This window comes from Kryptolebias marmoratus, linkage group LG11 (assembly GCF_001649575.2).
Source record: "Kryptolebias marmoratus isolate JLee-2015 linkage group LG11, ASM164957v2, whole genome shotgun sequence".
In the NCBI taxonomy this organism is placed as follows: Eukaryota; Metazoa; Chordata; class Actinopteri; order Cyprinodontiformes; family Rivulidae; genus Kryptolebias; species Kryptolebias marmoratus.
In genome coordinates, this window is record NC_051440.1 from 23,953,450 (window position 1) to 23,966,228 (window position 12,779).

At 40.3% G+C, this 12,779-nt stretch overlaps 2 protein-coding genes across 4 annotated transcripts in view; both read right to left on the reverse strand.

Annotated features, from left to right (window-relative positions):
- Nucleotides 1-320: 320 nt before the first annotated feature.
- On the reverse strand, nt 321-7,839 carry adat1 (adenosine deaminase tRNA specific 1). The gene is made up of 9 exons (XM_017434203.3): nt 7,561-7,839; nt 7,392-7,460; nt 7,155-7,209; nt 6,943-7,073; nt 5,247-5,841; nt 4,107-4,252; nt 3,778-3,877; nt 3,592-3,678; nt 321-1,510 (listed from the first exon to the last, which is right to left on the reverse strand). Exons 1-9 carry the CDS (start codon nt 7,700-7,702, stop codon nt 1,378-1,380), a joined length of 1,458 nt encoding a protein of 485 aa, XP_017289692.1. The 5' UTR covers nt 7,703-7,839; the 3' UTR covers nt 321-1,377.
- A 2,798-nt stretch (nt 7,840-10,637) lies between these two features.
- The window catches only part of wwp2 (WW domain containing E3 ubiquitin protein ligase 2), a 45,073-nt gene continuing 42,931 nt past the window's right edge, over nt 10,638-12,779 (reverse strand). For all 3 annotated transcript variants that reach the window (XM_017434233.3, XM_017434232.3, XM_025010101.2), the window contains 3 exons: nt 12,678-12,774; nt 12,389-12,461; nt 10,638-11,270 (listed from right to left, as the gene is read on the reverse strand). In XM_017434233.3, the coding sequence (XP_017289722.1) occupies nt 11,171-11,270; nt 12,389-12,461; nt 12,678-12,774 (270 nt within the window). In that variant the 3' untranslated portion in view covers nt 10,638-11,170. The remainder of the gene's footprint in view (nt 11,271-12,388; nt 12,462-12,677; nt 12,775-12,779) is intronic.

Here is a 12,779-nt window from a genome sequence, read left to right on the forward strand (position 1 = left end):
TGATTATAGAGTCTCTCTTTTTCTTATTAAAAACCTTTTTTGTTTTAAATGAAGGATTTGTAGTGAATAACCGTAAACATAAATGCATAAAACATGTCGGTCTTCTCATTAAACCGGTTTATTTGTATAAATTTAGTGAGTTTGATACTAAGATAATCTCACGTTGAGAAACTTTGTAAACTAAGTTATGTTTGCTCTCATCTGTGAATCACTCTCAGCTACTACCACACCAAATTTGAACTTAATATCTGTTAAATTAACTGAGTTACAGCCATTCTTGTGCTGGGTAATGTTGATTAACTGTGGTGGCCATTTTGAATTGGGCTGACTCCATAAGTTAACCAGCTGTAGATGTTCATCCAAGGATCTATTTGTGCAAGTTTTGTTCAAATCCATCTGGTGGTTCTTGAGATATTTTGCTAACAGATGAACACACATACAGACACGGACAAAAAACATCTCAGCTTATTGATGTGAATCGTCTTTGTTTGATTTAAAACTGAGAGAAATCACAATAAAGTCATTCGGAGGCACTTTAAAGAGGAGTTAACTTTGCGTCCAATGAAATAAAGTTCTGCTGCAGTCAGAAGAACAAAACCTTTAAGCAAAATTAATGTTTAAATGTTTTAAAATAATCTTTTGTGAAAGAAAATGTGTATTTTTCCCCTTCGGAGCAGTTTTTGTCCGAGTCATTGCGGCTCTTTGTTACCTTCAACGTTTTCAACAACTGGAGACAGAAAGCAACCCTTAACTAAAATCATTTAACGACGATTTAAACCTCTGCTCGTAAACTGCAGCGTGCTGCTGAGCGTTAGCAGGATAAACCAGGAATCTGTTGAGTCGAAGCAAAAACACAACCGGTTCTCAGTCCTAACAGGAAATGAACGCCTGGTTTCCAAATGAAGGGCTCAACTCTCCATTCTTCGTCCTAATAAACGAGAATGTGTCTCGGGCGGGACTGGGATTTACAGACGGACAAAAACTGGAAACACACTCGTTGGCTTCGCTGAACCCAACGGTGTGAGAGCTGAAACGAGCAGGCAGGTACATCAGCTGCGTTTTCAAACTCAGCCAGCCAGCTGCACTCAGCGGGAAACGTCAAAATAAAGGCGACAACGAGGAGCGGTCCTCGGCGGGACGGAGCAGAGAGTCCTGCTGAGGAAAGCTGTAACATCCTGAACTACAGAGCAGCTGAGCCAACAGGCACGTTTAGCATCTAATTACACGTCTGACGAGAGCCAGACTTTCCCCGTTTCACCGTCTGTGAGGAAGACGAGAAAGACGATACTCGCTGCCTGGCAACCTCCGGGTTTCTGCTGCGACAAAGACAGTTCTTCACGGGGCCCGGCGAGGACATTCCTGCTGCGGAGTCGGCTTTCAGTGAAAGAGGAGCAGGTTTCTGTCGCTGCGAGGCCACAGAGGGAAGGCCCGGCTGCGCAGCTGCTGCCAGGCCTGCTGGTACCGCCGGGCCGCCTGCTTGTAGTCCCAGTAGGTCTGCAGCTCTGCTGACCTGAACACATGGAAAACCAGAGTCAGGGGGGTGGATGGGGGGGTCATTAGTCTTATTTTGGGAGCATGTAAGTTGTTAACACGTGCACATGCGAAATATGGAAACAGACCAAACTGCTGCAGCTACAAACACCTTTAAGGGAGATCATGTTAGTCCAATATTTTCCTTCCTGCATCAGATTACCTAAAGATCTTATTGTTCTCTACAACCCCAAAGAAACTGTCAACTATTAAATATTATTTTACTATGAAACATTCCCAGAACATCCAAGTCCAGAAGTGGAGGGAGAACCTTTAGTTTCCAGGATGGTGTCCAGCGGAACCGTCAGCTTCCAGTCAGAGTCTCAAAACTAAACTTAAAGCTTTCAGCGTGTGTTCATGAGCCAAAATATCCCATAAACCAACAGATGAATTTTAATGAAACTCCCACAAAGTAACAGCTGGATGAACATCTATAGCCGATTAACATCTGGAGTCAACCTGATTCAAGATGGCTCCCACAGCCAACTTACTTTCAAAACACAAAAACGGCTACAACGCTTTTAATTTTACAGATACTGAGGTTAAATTTGGTGTGGTGGTAGCTGAGGCTGATCCACAACACGTACTCTGAGCACTAACAGACTGCAGAACAGCTTTTTTTTTAATAAATTTGTCATCAAGTATTTGGAATCAACTCTGTTAGCAAAATATCCAACAAACTACTAGGCAGATTTTCATGAAACGTTCAGGAAGTAAATATTAAATGTCCATCTGTACTCAGTTTGGTTATTCAGCAGTTAGAATCTCATTCACTGAGAAAAAATTATATATCTACAGCTTTAAGTAAAAATGTTTTAGAAACTCGTTCAGTTAAAAAGTTTGGATCTTCAGTTAAGAGTTAAAGATTTATTCTTCTTCAAGTGTTCATGACTGTAAAAACAGGAAAACTTCCTGGTTCCTCATTTCTTTGAAAATCTTGTAATTGCGTGCTGAAGTTTGGTTTTCAGGTGAGGAATAGTGAGTGAGTGTGTGTGTGTGTGTGTGTGTGTGTGTGAGTGTGTGTGTGTGTGTTGTGAAAGAGAGGGCCAGATCAGGTTATGTGTCGAAACACAGAAACACAGAAGGACCTCTGTTGCTCCTTTGGAGAGGATTTCCAACCATCTGCACACACACCCACACACACACACACACACACACACACACACACACACACACATGCACACACACACCCACAAAGAGTGAAAACTGTGCTTTGTTTCTTTCAGAGGACATTTTGCTTATTTAAATCCATTTCCTGGAGACATAAAACCGAGTCAAGGATGGACTGGGAGCGGCGTCATTAGGTACAGGTTGTTCTGTCATCTTTCATTTCACAAGTGTTTGTTTCGACAGAAGATCCGGGAAGAAACTGTCATAAAAAGAAAAAAAAGACTCCAAAACCAGCAGTGAATTATTCACAAAGATGCAACCAAAGTTAGTTACAGTTGAGAGTGAAACAGAGGACTGTTTGCTTTAATTAAGTTAATTAAAATGTTGGAACACCTGAAAGAAGGCCTCCATCCTCACTGCTGTCTTCTTGTCACCAAACCACAGCATGAGCCCAAACTCACAAATATTAAAAACAAACATTTCTAAATGGGAATTTTTAATAAAGAAAAATCTGATTTTGCTTTTTTTGCAATTTTACTTTGACAAGCCAAAATTAAAGAGTCATAAAAACGATAACTTTTTTGTTTTTTGTAAACTAATCAATCTTAATACCAATAATTTCTAACACCTGCCTTAATATAAACACCTGTAAAGATTTATTTTCTGTCTATATGTGAATAAACTGAATCATTCTGTAGAAAATGTTTAATTAAAACTTTAAAAACTACCTTTTTAAAAATGTTTGGATGATCTTTAGATGATGCACTTTAACAATAATTTCATTATTCTAAATACTGATGGCTGAAATTGCGTTTAGTCACGCTGGATATATATTCCTAATTTTTAATGATTAAGACTCTAGCATGTATTTATTACTCCCAAGAGACCAAACTGCAGGAAACACAAATAATATTTCTTAAAATCAAACACATCCGGTGCAGATTAAGTTACCTGAGAGAGTCGGGGAGAGACGAAGGCTCGGTTGCCGCCACCAGAGACAGAAACGAATGAAAAAGCTCCAGTTTACACAGAAGAGATCTGAAGACACATAAAACACAAAGACAAATGTCTTCAGAGGTCAAAATGCAGTAAAAAGTGAGCTGAATTTATAAATAAGTCCTATGATGCTTAGTTCACCTGGATTTGGGAGTTCCCAGGACCTTCTTGGTGACTCCGTGCTTGTAGCCATTAGCAGTGACATCTAGTGGCTGTTCTGCAACATTACACCAACTTATGGCTGAAACAAAAAGTTTCTATTTACTAAAAACAAAACCACACAAACACTTTACTGAGCTCTACAATAAACTCTTTCTATTATTGAATAAAACAGTTTAACATTTAGAAGGAATCTGCAAACACTTTGTTTGGTCTTTTATTAGAATTTGATTATTTATTATCTTAGCTGAATACTTTATTCGTAGCATTTCTGTTTTTTGTAAGCAAAGAGTGAAGCAGAGTGAACGTACCGGCTCCGCAGGGGGAGACTCGTCCCTGTCCGGCCCGGTGCTGAAGCTCGGTCCGGTTCTGGCTAAAGGGAAACTCCAGGTTGGACTGAAGCAGCGTTGGAGAACACACAGAGAAACCAGCCGGGAGGTCCGACACGTGAGAGCACCTACGAGTAAAAAACATACAAGAACATAACCCAACAAGGTTTAAATAAAGTCTGACATGACTGTTAAACAGATTATTAATATGAAGGTAAAAAGATGGTAATTAGTTTTAAAGAAAGTCTTCAGTTGATCCAAGAGGCTGCTGTAAGGAGATCAGATTTCTCCAGTTTTAGCTTCTCTCAGTCGGCTTCCTGTCAAATTCAGAATAAAATTTTAATCTTCTAACATCCAAAGCTCTCAACACCTCATATTAAAGATCTTATTGTTTCATATTTTGCTAACAGAGCACTTCGCTCTCCGGCTGCAGGTTTACTCGTGGTTGAAGGCAGAGCTTTCAGTTCTCAGGCTCCAACTTCCAGTTTCTGTTCGTGAGGCTGACGCCCTGATAAGACCTTCAGACCTTCCTGTTTGATAAATCCTATAGTTAGACTTGGGTTTCTTGAGTTATCCTTTAGTTCTACTGCTAAAAGCTTACACCGCTGGAGGACAAACTGACCACATTTCCTCACTTTGCTTTCCATTATTTCTATCATTAATAAGTGGGGTTTTTTTTATTGTTTTTCTTCCCATAGAAACCACACCTGGACCAGTTAATCTGTGTTGGTCTCCTTCCTGTCCTCTGAAACCCCAGCCGGTCGAAGCTGATGGGGCCTGGTTCTGGTTCTGCTGGAGGTTTCGTCCTGTTTAAAGGGGGTCATTCCTGTCCACTGTCTTCTCTGTGCTGCTGAGGATGAAGTGAAGATTCAACTCAATCTGCTGGCTTCTAATTGACATGTTATTATGTACTGTAAGTGAATGTATTGTACTATAATAAGACTGAACTGACTGTAATTGGATTTTAATTGGATCTATGATTTGGGCTTGTTCAGTCTTTTGTGTAGAGGCTTTAGATGACCTTAGTTGTGAATTGATGCTATATAAACAAACAGAATCTCCAGTAAGAGGAGACATTTCATGACTTCACGGTAAACCCAGCGTCTCAGCAGAACTCCTCACCTGGCCACCAGAGCTCGGTGCATAACTTCTCGGCTGTACAGACACTTTCCCACCACAACGGTGCTGAAATAAAGGGCCTCCTCCAGGTAATGGGACAGCAGGGCCCCCTGAAAGCCCACCACCCCCCAGCGGGCCAGTTTGTCACTGCAGGACAGGGACAGAGTCGGCTCCCCCCGGCCCGGTTTCACACGAAGCACACCAGTGCTGTGGTACCCCGCCCCTGGGCACAGAGGGTCGGCTGGGCCGCCGGGGACACATTTGGCGCCCGTCCTGTGAATGTCCTGGACCTGCTCGGACTGACTGAAGTCCGCAGGGCCTCTGGGTGTGAGCTCGGTCCGAGGCGCAGCTTCAGAAACATCGTTGTGTGTTTTTGTCAGATCACGACGTAAAGCCGGCTGTGAGGCGTCGTCGTTCGTCTCTGCGGTCTCCTTTTCTTCAAAACGAGGCAGCTTCAGGTTTTCTCGTCTACCCGGGTCCTCTGCTTTCCTTTTCAGGCTCCGCCCCCCATCGGGCTCCTCACAGCTGTTTACAGATGTGACAGGAGGGCAGGGCTCAGACTGGCTGTCAGTCATGGGGATGATGGAGGCATCGCCACCTTGTGATGAAAAAAAACAACCCAGGTTTCAGATTCTGTTTAAATTATTAGAGCTAAGACATTTTTACAACACGAAAATTAAAATATAAATTTTACCAGAAGGTAATAAAGTATCTACTAGACCAGGGATGTCCAACCTTTACATTCAAGAAACATTTCTGCTCCTTTTCCCACTGATTTAAATTCACCCAGAGCAGCAAAATGTACTTGAAGCTTGAAATAACAAAAACACAACTCAGTAAGTGTTACATAAATATGACATATAATTAAAAACTACAGCTTGTGACACTATTAAAATAAAGATCTGAAACAAACTGTTGACGATTTTTTGTATTTTTACATGTTAGAACAAAGGATAATAGAATTTTTTTAATTAGGCCTGTTTGTTGGATATTTAATTGTGGCTTGATACATTTCCTCTCATAAAAAGGCAAATATCTTTATTTACATCAAATTTTATTCAAAGTTATAATCAAATGCAAGCTGTTACTTATTGGTGTTACCAGAACGACTTGACATATAGCTGTATTGCTTTCCTGTCGTGGTTTTAAATTGAACTATTATTCATTTCTGTGTTCGTTTTGTTCGAAGCTCCAGGGAGTCACTGCTGAGGGGCCAAAGGGTAGAACAATGTTCCCAAGATTGGTACTTAATGATATGACATCTTTTAAAAACTTTTGCAGCTGGATGTAATAAAAAAGCCGTAACAAGGAGCAGGTTGGATATAGTGGAAAAAATAGATTCAATATAAAAATAAAGGCTCATTAAGAAATGTGAAGAACAAGGTTAACAACCTGACAAGTGTATGAACATACAGTATGGTATGATTATTGAGAGAAAATTGTCATATTAACATTTGTGTTTGGTATTTTTGACATGGCCGACCTGCGACCTTGTTGCTGTCGCAGGATCGCCTCCCAGTCTGGGGCCTTTATGTGGAGTTTGCATGTTTTTCTCTGGTGAATGGGTGAGTGCATGAATGGCTGCTGACTTGTCCAGGGTGTACCCCACCTCTCGAAAGGATTTGTTCGAGCAGACGGCGCGGGATCAAAAACAAAATTAGGCAACCTGTTGAAGACAGCGGGAGCGGACTGGACTTACAGGGAGTGTGGCTGGTGAAGAGGAGGAAGGAAACGCCCGGCCGAAGCCTCCATTTCCCTCGCCGATCGGCCGAACAGAAGACCGAGCTGGCCCGACCGCTGACGGCTCTGTGCAGCTCCTGGATCAGATACCTTCAAATAAACACACAATGCAGGCAGTCTGAACTCAACTAAGCTTCTGTCAACAAGGAACCAGAACGAAGCAAACCTCACCTGATACAACCCCTTCTGGCAATGACTTCTGCATGACTGTCATTAAGAACATCACCTGAAAGTCAGAGAGTTTCATAAAACAAACAAACTAATATTGATGCTCTGTCTAATTCTGTATTTTATCCCTAAAAACTCAAAATATTCAGAAAGAATCTACATGACAGATAACCTGACAGGAGACTGAATATTCAACATGTAACACAGATAAAAAAAACAATAATTAACAGAAGCACAAACCATTAGGACTCATAGATGCTTGTCCAATACATTTAGTCCCCGTTCCTATGGAAACAACCTCCTTCTCAACTGTAAAAAGACAAATATTTATAACCAGGTGATTGTAAACAGAGGTTTAACTAAGTTTAAATAGAAGATGTTGTGGTAATTAGCTTTGCTGCTGTCTAACCTGAGGCAGAGTTTTCCCCCCGGGTCATTTTGAGCACGGCGGCCAGCAGGGTCCACTCTCTGCCCGGCTCGGGCTTCCCTCTCCGGGGCAGCCGGCTGAAACCATCGTAACACAACCGGGCGACGTCATCCGCGTCCGCCATCCTAACCGGGCAAAAAACAGCACGAACGCGAATACAACTACAGGCAAATATATTTTAATTTGCTTGTGCCCCGCGGAGACATTTTATAACCCGTGGACCGAACTGCTCCGAAACTTTGGGTCGTTGGAAAGAATCACTTCCGGGTTGAGCCAGTCAAGCCGTGACCTTCACAATAAAAGTCTTGAACATGAAGAGCTGTTGCTCTTTATATTTTGGACTAATCAGACACAGCCACCTAATATAACAATTTAACGTTGATTTTTTTTCATCATCTGGTCCAAAGACATAGAAGCTAGTAAGAAATTTTAAAATAAAAATGAAATGTATTAAAATCAGATAAAATTAGACTCGTCCTATTTGTCCAGTCCAGTGAAACAATTCAACATTAACTCTTGGTCAGAAGGAGGAACGTGTCATTGGTTCTGTAATTAAATGATGGTCCCTAAAAGGATCAAGGTGTTTAGGAGAGGGGAGCAAATTTCAGTGTGGTCTTTTATTGTGGCGGTCCTAAAGCACACCTGTGGAATAATCCTGTCTAATCAGCATCCTGATAGCCACATCTAGGAGGTGGATGGATTAAGTGCTCATCAACAGATTTACACAAATTTGTGAATATTTGAGAGAAAAAAGGCATTTTTTTGTGTACACAGAAAAAGTCTTAGATCTTTGAGTTCAGCTCAGGAAAAATGGGAGCAAAAACTACTTTTGTTCAGTGTAGCATCTTATAACTATGGCTTATTTTTTCAAAATAATGACTAAATATGTCATAATTATGATTTAGTGTCTCATAATTGCACAGAGTCATCACATAGCTTCCTCCACGTGTAACAAAATTTGATTTAAGTTTTATTTAAATGAGTTAAAACTGTTTTAATGACATTAATTGATGTTGAACTGGCTGTTTTAATGTTATCAGGCTTCCTGTAGTAAAACGTTTTATACACTTTCACGCAAAATATATTGAAAATTTGAATGTGGAGGTTGTGAAATGCCTAAAAGTAAAGTTAGAACACAGTTGGAGAACGTCATTCTTCCTTCATTTTGTTCTTTTTGTTTGCTTCTTTGCAGTCGTGCTGCCTGGACCTGCAGCTCGGCGTCTCTCTGTTTTAAAAACATCTTTATTTATTTGCATCTCGTCGAGGTAAACAGTCATTTCAAACAGTAGGAGCTTCTGTCTCGGGGGCCCCTCAGACCTCTGGGCCCTTTGTGCTCAGTAAGCCCATTCAGTAATTGGCCCACGTTGCTTTGTACATCCCAGCTTTTTCCACTGCAGCTGCTGAAAGGCCCAGTTTCAGACTCTTAATCACCGCTGGCCTGAGGATGCTTTCTGAACAACCAATGGGACACCGACAGTGGAGATGACATGACGAAAGTCTGTTTGTTTGGTTACATCCAAGCATGTATTTAATTACCGAGACCCTGCCGGCCAAACCACAAACTGTGTCCTGATGAGTGGAAAATGCTGCTGGCTCGGGCGAAGCTCTATCTGCGACAACGATCGCTCCCTTTGGACTCGTTTTAGTTTGTATATTCAGAGCCACTGGCTTTAATTATGCCAACATTATTCAAGCCATCTTTGATGTTCCAAGGTTTAATGCTCCCATTGTCTGAAAAAGGTACAAAAAAAAAAAGCTTTTGGTTTAGATTTATTGTAGAAGTAATGATGGCTTTTTATATTTTCTGCCAGAGTGACAAAACAAAGAACTGTAAAGTTTTATTCCCTTAATTGGTGACAAAACTAAAATATTTGCATGTTGTGCGCAGATACGCTGAAGTTGATCACTGAATTATTTTTTCAACAATCTTTCAGAACATAAACTCTTTCTCTGCATCAGTTTTTGTTTTAATTTAATGACTTTTATGAAGTGAAAATACCAACAAAACAAACAGCAAATGGGGGCTGTGTATTGATACGGTCAAGTAAAACACAGCTCTAAATCAAAGGTAAAAATTAAAATGAAACAATAATTTAAAACTAAATAACTTCTGTTTTAAATTTTTCCATAAATCAGATAAACTGAACCAAAACAACTTCCCTGACGTTGGAAAAGAACTGAGCGAAAGTTAAAGATGATTTCATGTTGAGGTTTTGTTTCGCCTGAGATTCATTTTTGGATCCTTTTGTGAAATTAAAATCTAATATATACATTTTCCACATTTTTTGACAACACACATTTCCTAGTTTTTCAAATTAGCTTAATATATTGGCATTACTCGAAAAAAAAAAAAAAAAGGCCAGAGGCAACGTGAAGGATGACTGTTTAGTTGCACCAGTTCGACAACATGACGCCGTTTCGTTAAATCTGTTAAATCAACTTCCTTTAAACTTGAGCTGTTTGTTAAATCTTGAATATTTGTCTAAAATTACAAACTGGTTTTTCTTGAACGTTTATCCAGATCATTTCAGGACTAATTTAAACCTCAGCAGTAGTTCTAATAGTTGCTTTGAAATATTTTTACTACTCTCCCCAAAGTGCCAATTATTTCAGCTTTACACCGAATTCAGTACAAATTGTTGTAATTACAACTCCGATGCCTAAAAATAGGGAATTAAAACACTTAAGAACCATCAAGAGGCTTATTAAGCACAGCTCACTTTCAGAAAAATAAACTGATAAAAGGTTTAAAGGAAAGTTAAAACTGCAGCTCAGATTTATGGTATCCATGCAGCCGATTACCTCCTGAACTCTGTGCCACAACTGGTGCCAAAGAGTTTAAATAACTTCCAATTAACTTAACATTTCATCTTCTCGGGTCTGATTTTATCCAGTTTCTATAAGCAACACCGTTAAAGCTGTTAAGTCTTTAAATACAACAAGATAAATAAAAGTTTACAGTATTTTTAGAGTATATTGTTGGTAATTTAAACAGAGTGATGAAGGCTGACCCTGACTGGATCGGGTCAAACTGCTTCCAAAAACAGAATCCACACAGATTACAACTGAAATCTCATTTATTTAGGATCTGTACAAGAAAACGCTGACTTTCACAATTAACAGAAAGATAAAAAATAAAATAAGTTCTTCTCTCTAACCTCTGTAACAGAGGTGCGCTAGTTGGTGATAAGGTCTCAGTCCCTCTCATACGCTGCTGTCTGTCTTTAAAAGGTTGAAAAGTGGTTTTCTCTCTGGTGGACGCGTTTTACTTTGTCTGCGGGAAGCTGTGCTAAGTTGTGTCGTCTTTAAGGCGAGAATGCCGTCTGGGTTTTTTTGTTTTTTTTTGGTGCGGTTTTCTAAGCTGGGGGTGGAGCTGTGGGGGATGCATGTGCCAACCGGTCAAACTCACACAGATAAACAGCATTAAAACAAGGAACCACACACACACACACACACACACACACACTCATCCTCCAACAGTTAAGTTCATGAAGACGATCCTGCTGCAGGTCAGGGCTTCAAATAAAGGCAAAATAAGATCAATAAGTAAAATTTTGTTGAATTAACGGACGCCGATTTGCGGTCTGAGGCGTCACTCCTGCCCGAATCCCTCCGTCTCCTCGATGGCGAACAGGAGTTTCTCCCGAAGCTGCTCCAGACTTTTGTAGGGCGGCAGATCCAGACGATTGAAGCTAAAGAGAGCAGACAAAAAAAAAAAACATCCGCTGGTTGATAAAACTTTCAAATGAATTTCTCCAGAGAAGGCCGGATGATTTTAACATGTAATGATATCAGCAGAAAGGAGTTTTTTCTTCTATAATTTAATACCTTTAATTAAAAGACTTTTTTTCTCTTTTTCCTGCACTTAATTTATAAAAACATAAAGCCAGACTGTAGGCCTGTTGTGGGGGAATCACCACTATTCTTTAAACCCTGATAGCCAACACAAAAATATCTCTTACTCAGTCAATTTTACAGCTACTGAGCTGAAATTTGGTGTGGTAGTAGCTGAGAGTCATTCCTAACTCGCAGTTTGAGTGATACTCATTGTGCAACATCGTTGCTTAAAACTTTGGCAGTAACTGTTGGAGTCAATCCTGTCTGCCTGTTGGCAAATTATCTCAGAAACCAGGGGATAAATTTGAATGAAACCCTTACGAAGTAATCAGTGGACGCAGATCTACAAGTGATTGATTACTGGAGCCAACCCAGTTCAAGATGGCCGCCACAGCTAATCAACTTTAGCCAACACAAAAACGGCTACAGTTCAGTAAAATTTATAGGCGTTGTGCTGAAATTTGGCATTGTAGTAGCTGAGACACATCCTCAACACCTACTAGGTGCGTTAACACATCTCACAACATCCCACAAGATCAAGGTTTGTCCAAAATGGCTGCAACGCCATCATTTCTTGCCGTAAGATATGATCTTAGTCTGAAACTGTGGCATGAAAGGTGATGGGCGATATGCATTCTTCCACTGCTTTACCTTTAGTAGCTCATGTTTATGGATGTAAAGAGAACTACAGATGTTTTACTTTAATATTAAAAGCAACCGAAAAATCTGAAAATACTTCAAGTTCTTTTATTCGCTTTTTTTTAAGTTAACACTTATTAACACTGCTTCACTGTGTTTGTAATTTATAATAAACTAAGAAAATGTTGAACTGAAATAACCTAAATCCACCTGTTTGACACACATCAGTTTATTGAATGCACAAACAGATCAATTCAAACTTAGATACACCTGTCTCCTCCTCGACTTCCTGTTGTTTTTTAATTTAACATTAACAGAAGGGACAACGTCTCACCATGTGTGACTTCTTGGAAGCCAAGTCTCCTTCCCCACTTTGTCTATGCAGAACTTCTGGGGGCCGTTACTTCCTGCGGGGGGGAATAAAGAGTCATTGCTTGAATCTTTAATGTTTTTAGCTTTTTTTTTTATACAATGGAATTCAAACTAATGTGACTGGAGAGACTCTTAATGAGGAAAACATGCAGAGATGTTGTGTTTCACGCAGCTGCAACAGTAAACTATAAAAACTGTGTTTCATGTAATCATGTGAGCATCCCGACGTGAACACGCTGGACGTTGTGTACCTATGAGCTCCGCAAAGCCTCCGACCGGCAGCCGGCAGGTTCCCGTTACAAACTGAAGCAGACGGATTCTCTTCTCGTTGTCCATCTCTTTAACGACCTGCA

Coding starts and splice junctions, on each gene's coding strand:
- adat1 (XM_017434203.3), bottom strand. CDS start 7,702: ATGGCGGACGCGGATGACGTCGCCCGGTTGTGTTACGATGGTTTCAGC. Junction 7,461..7,560: donor GGGGGAAAACTCTGCCTCAG/GTTAGACAGCAG, acceptor GTCTTTTTACAG/TTGAGAAGGAGGTTGTTTCC. Junction 5,842..6,942: donor CTTCACCAGCCACACTCCCT/GTAAGTCCAGTC, acceptor TTTCATCACAAG/GTGGCGATGCCTCCATCATC.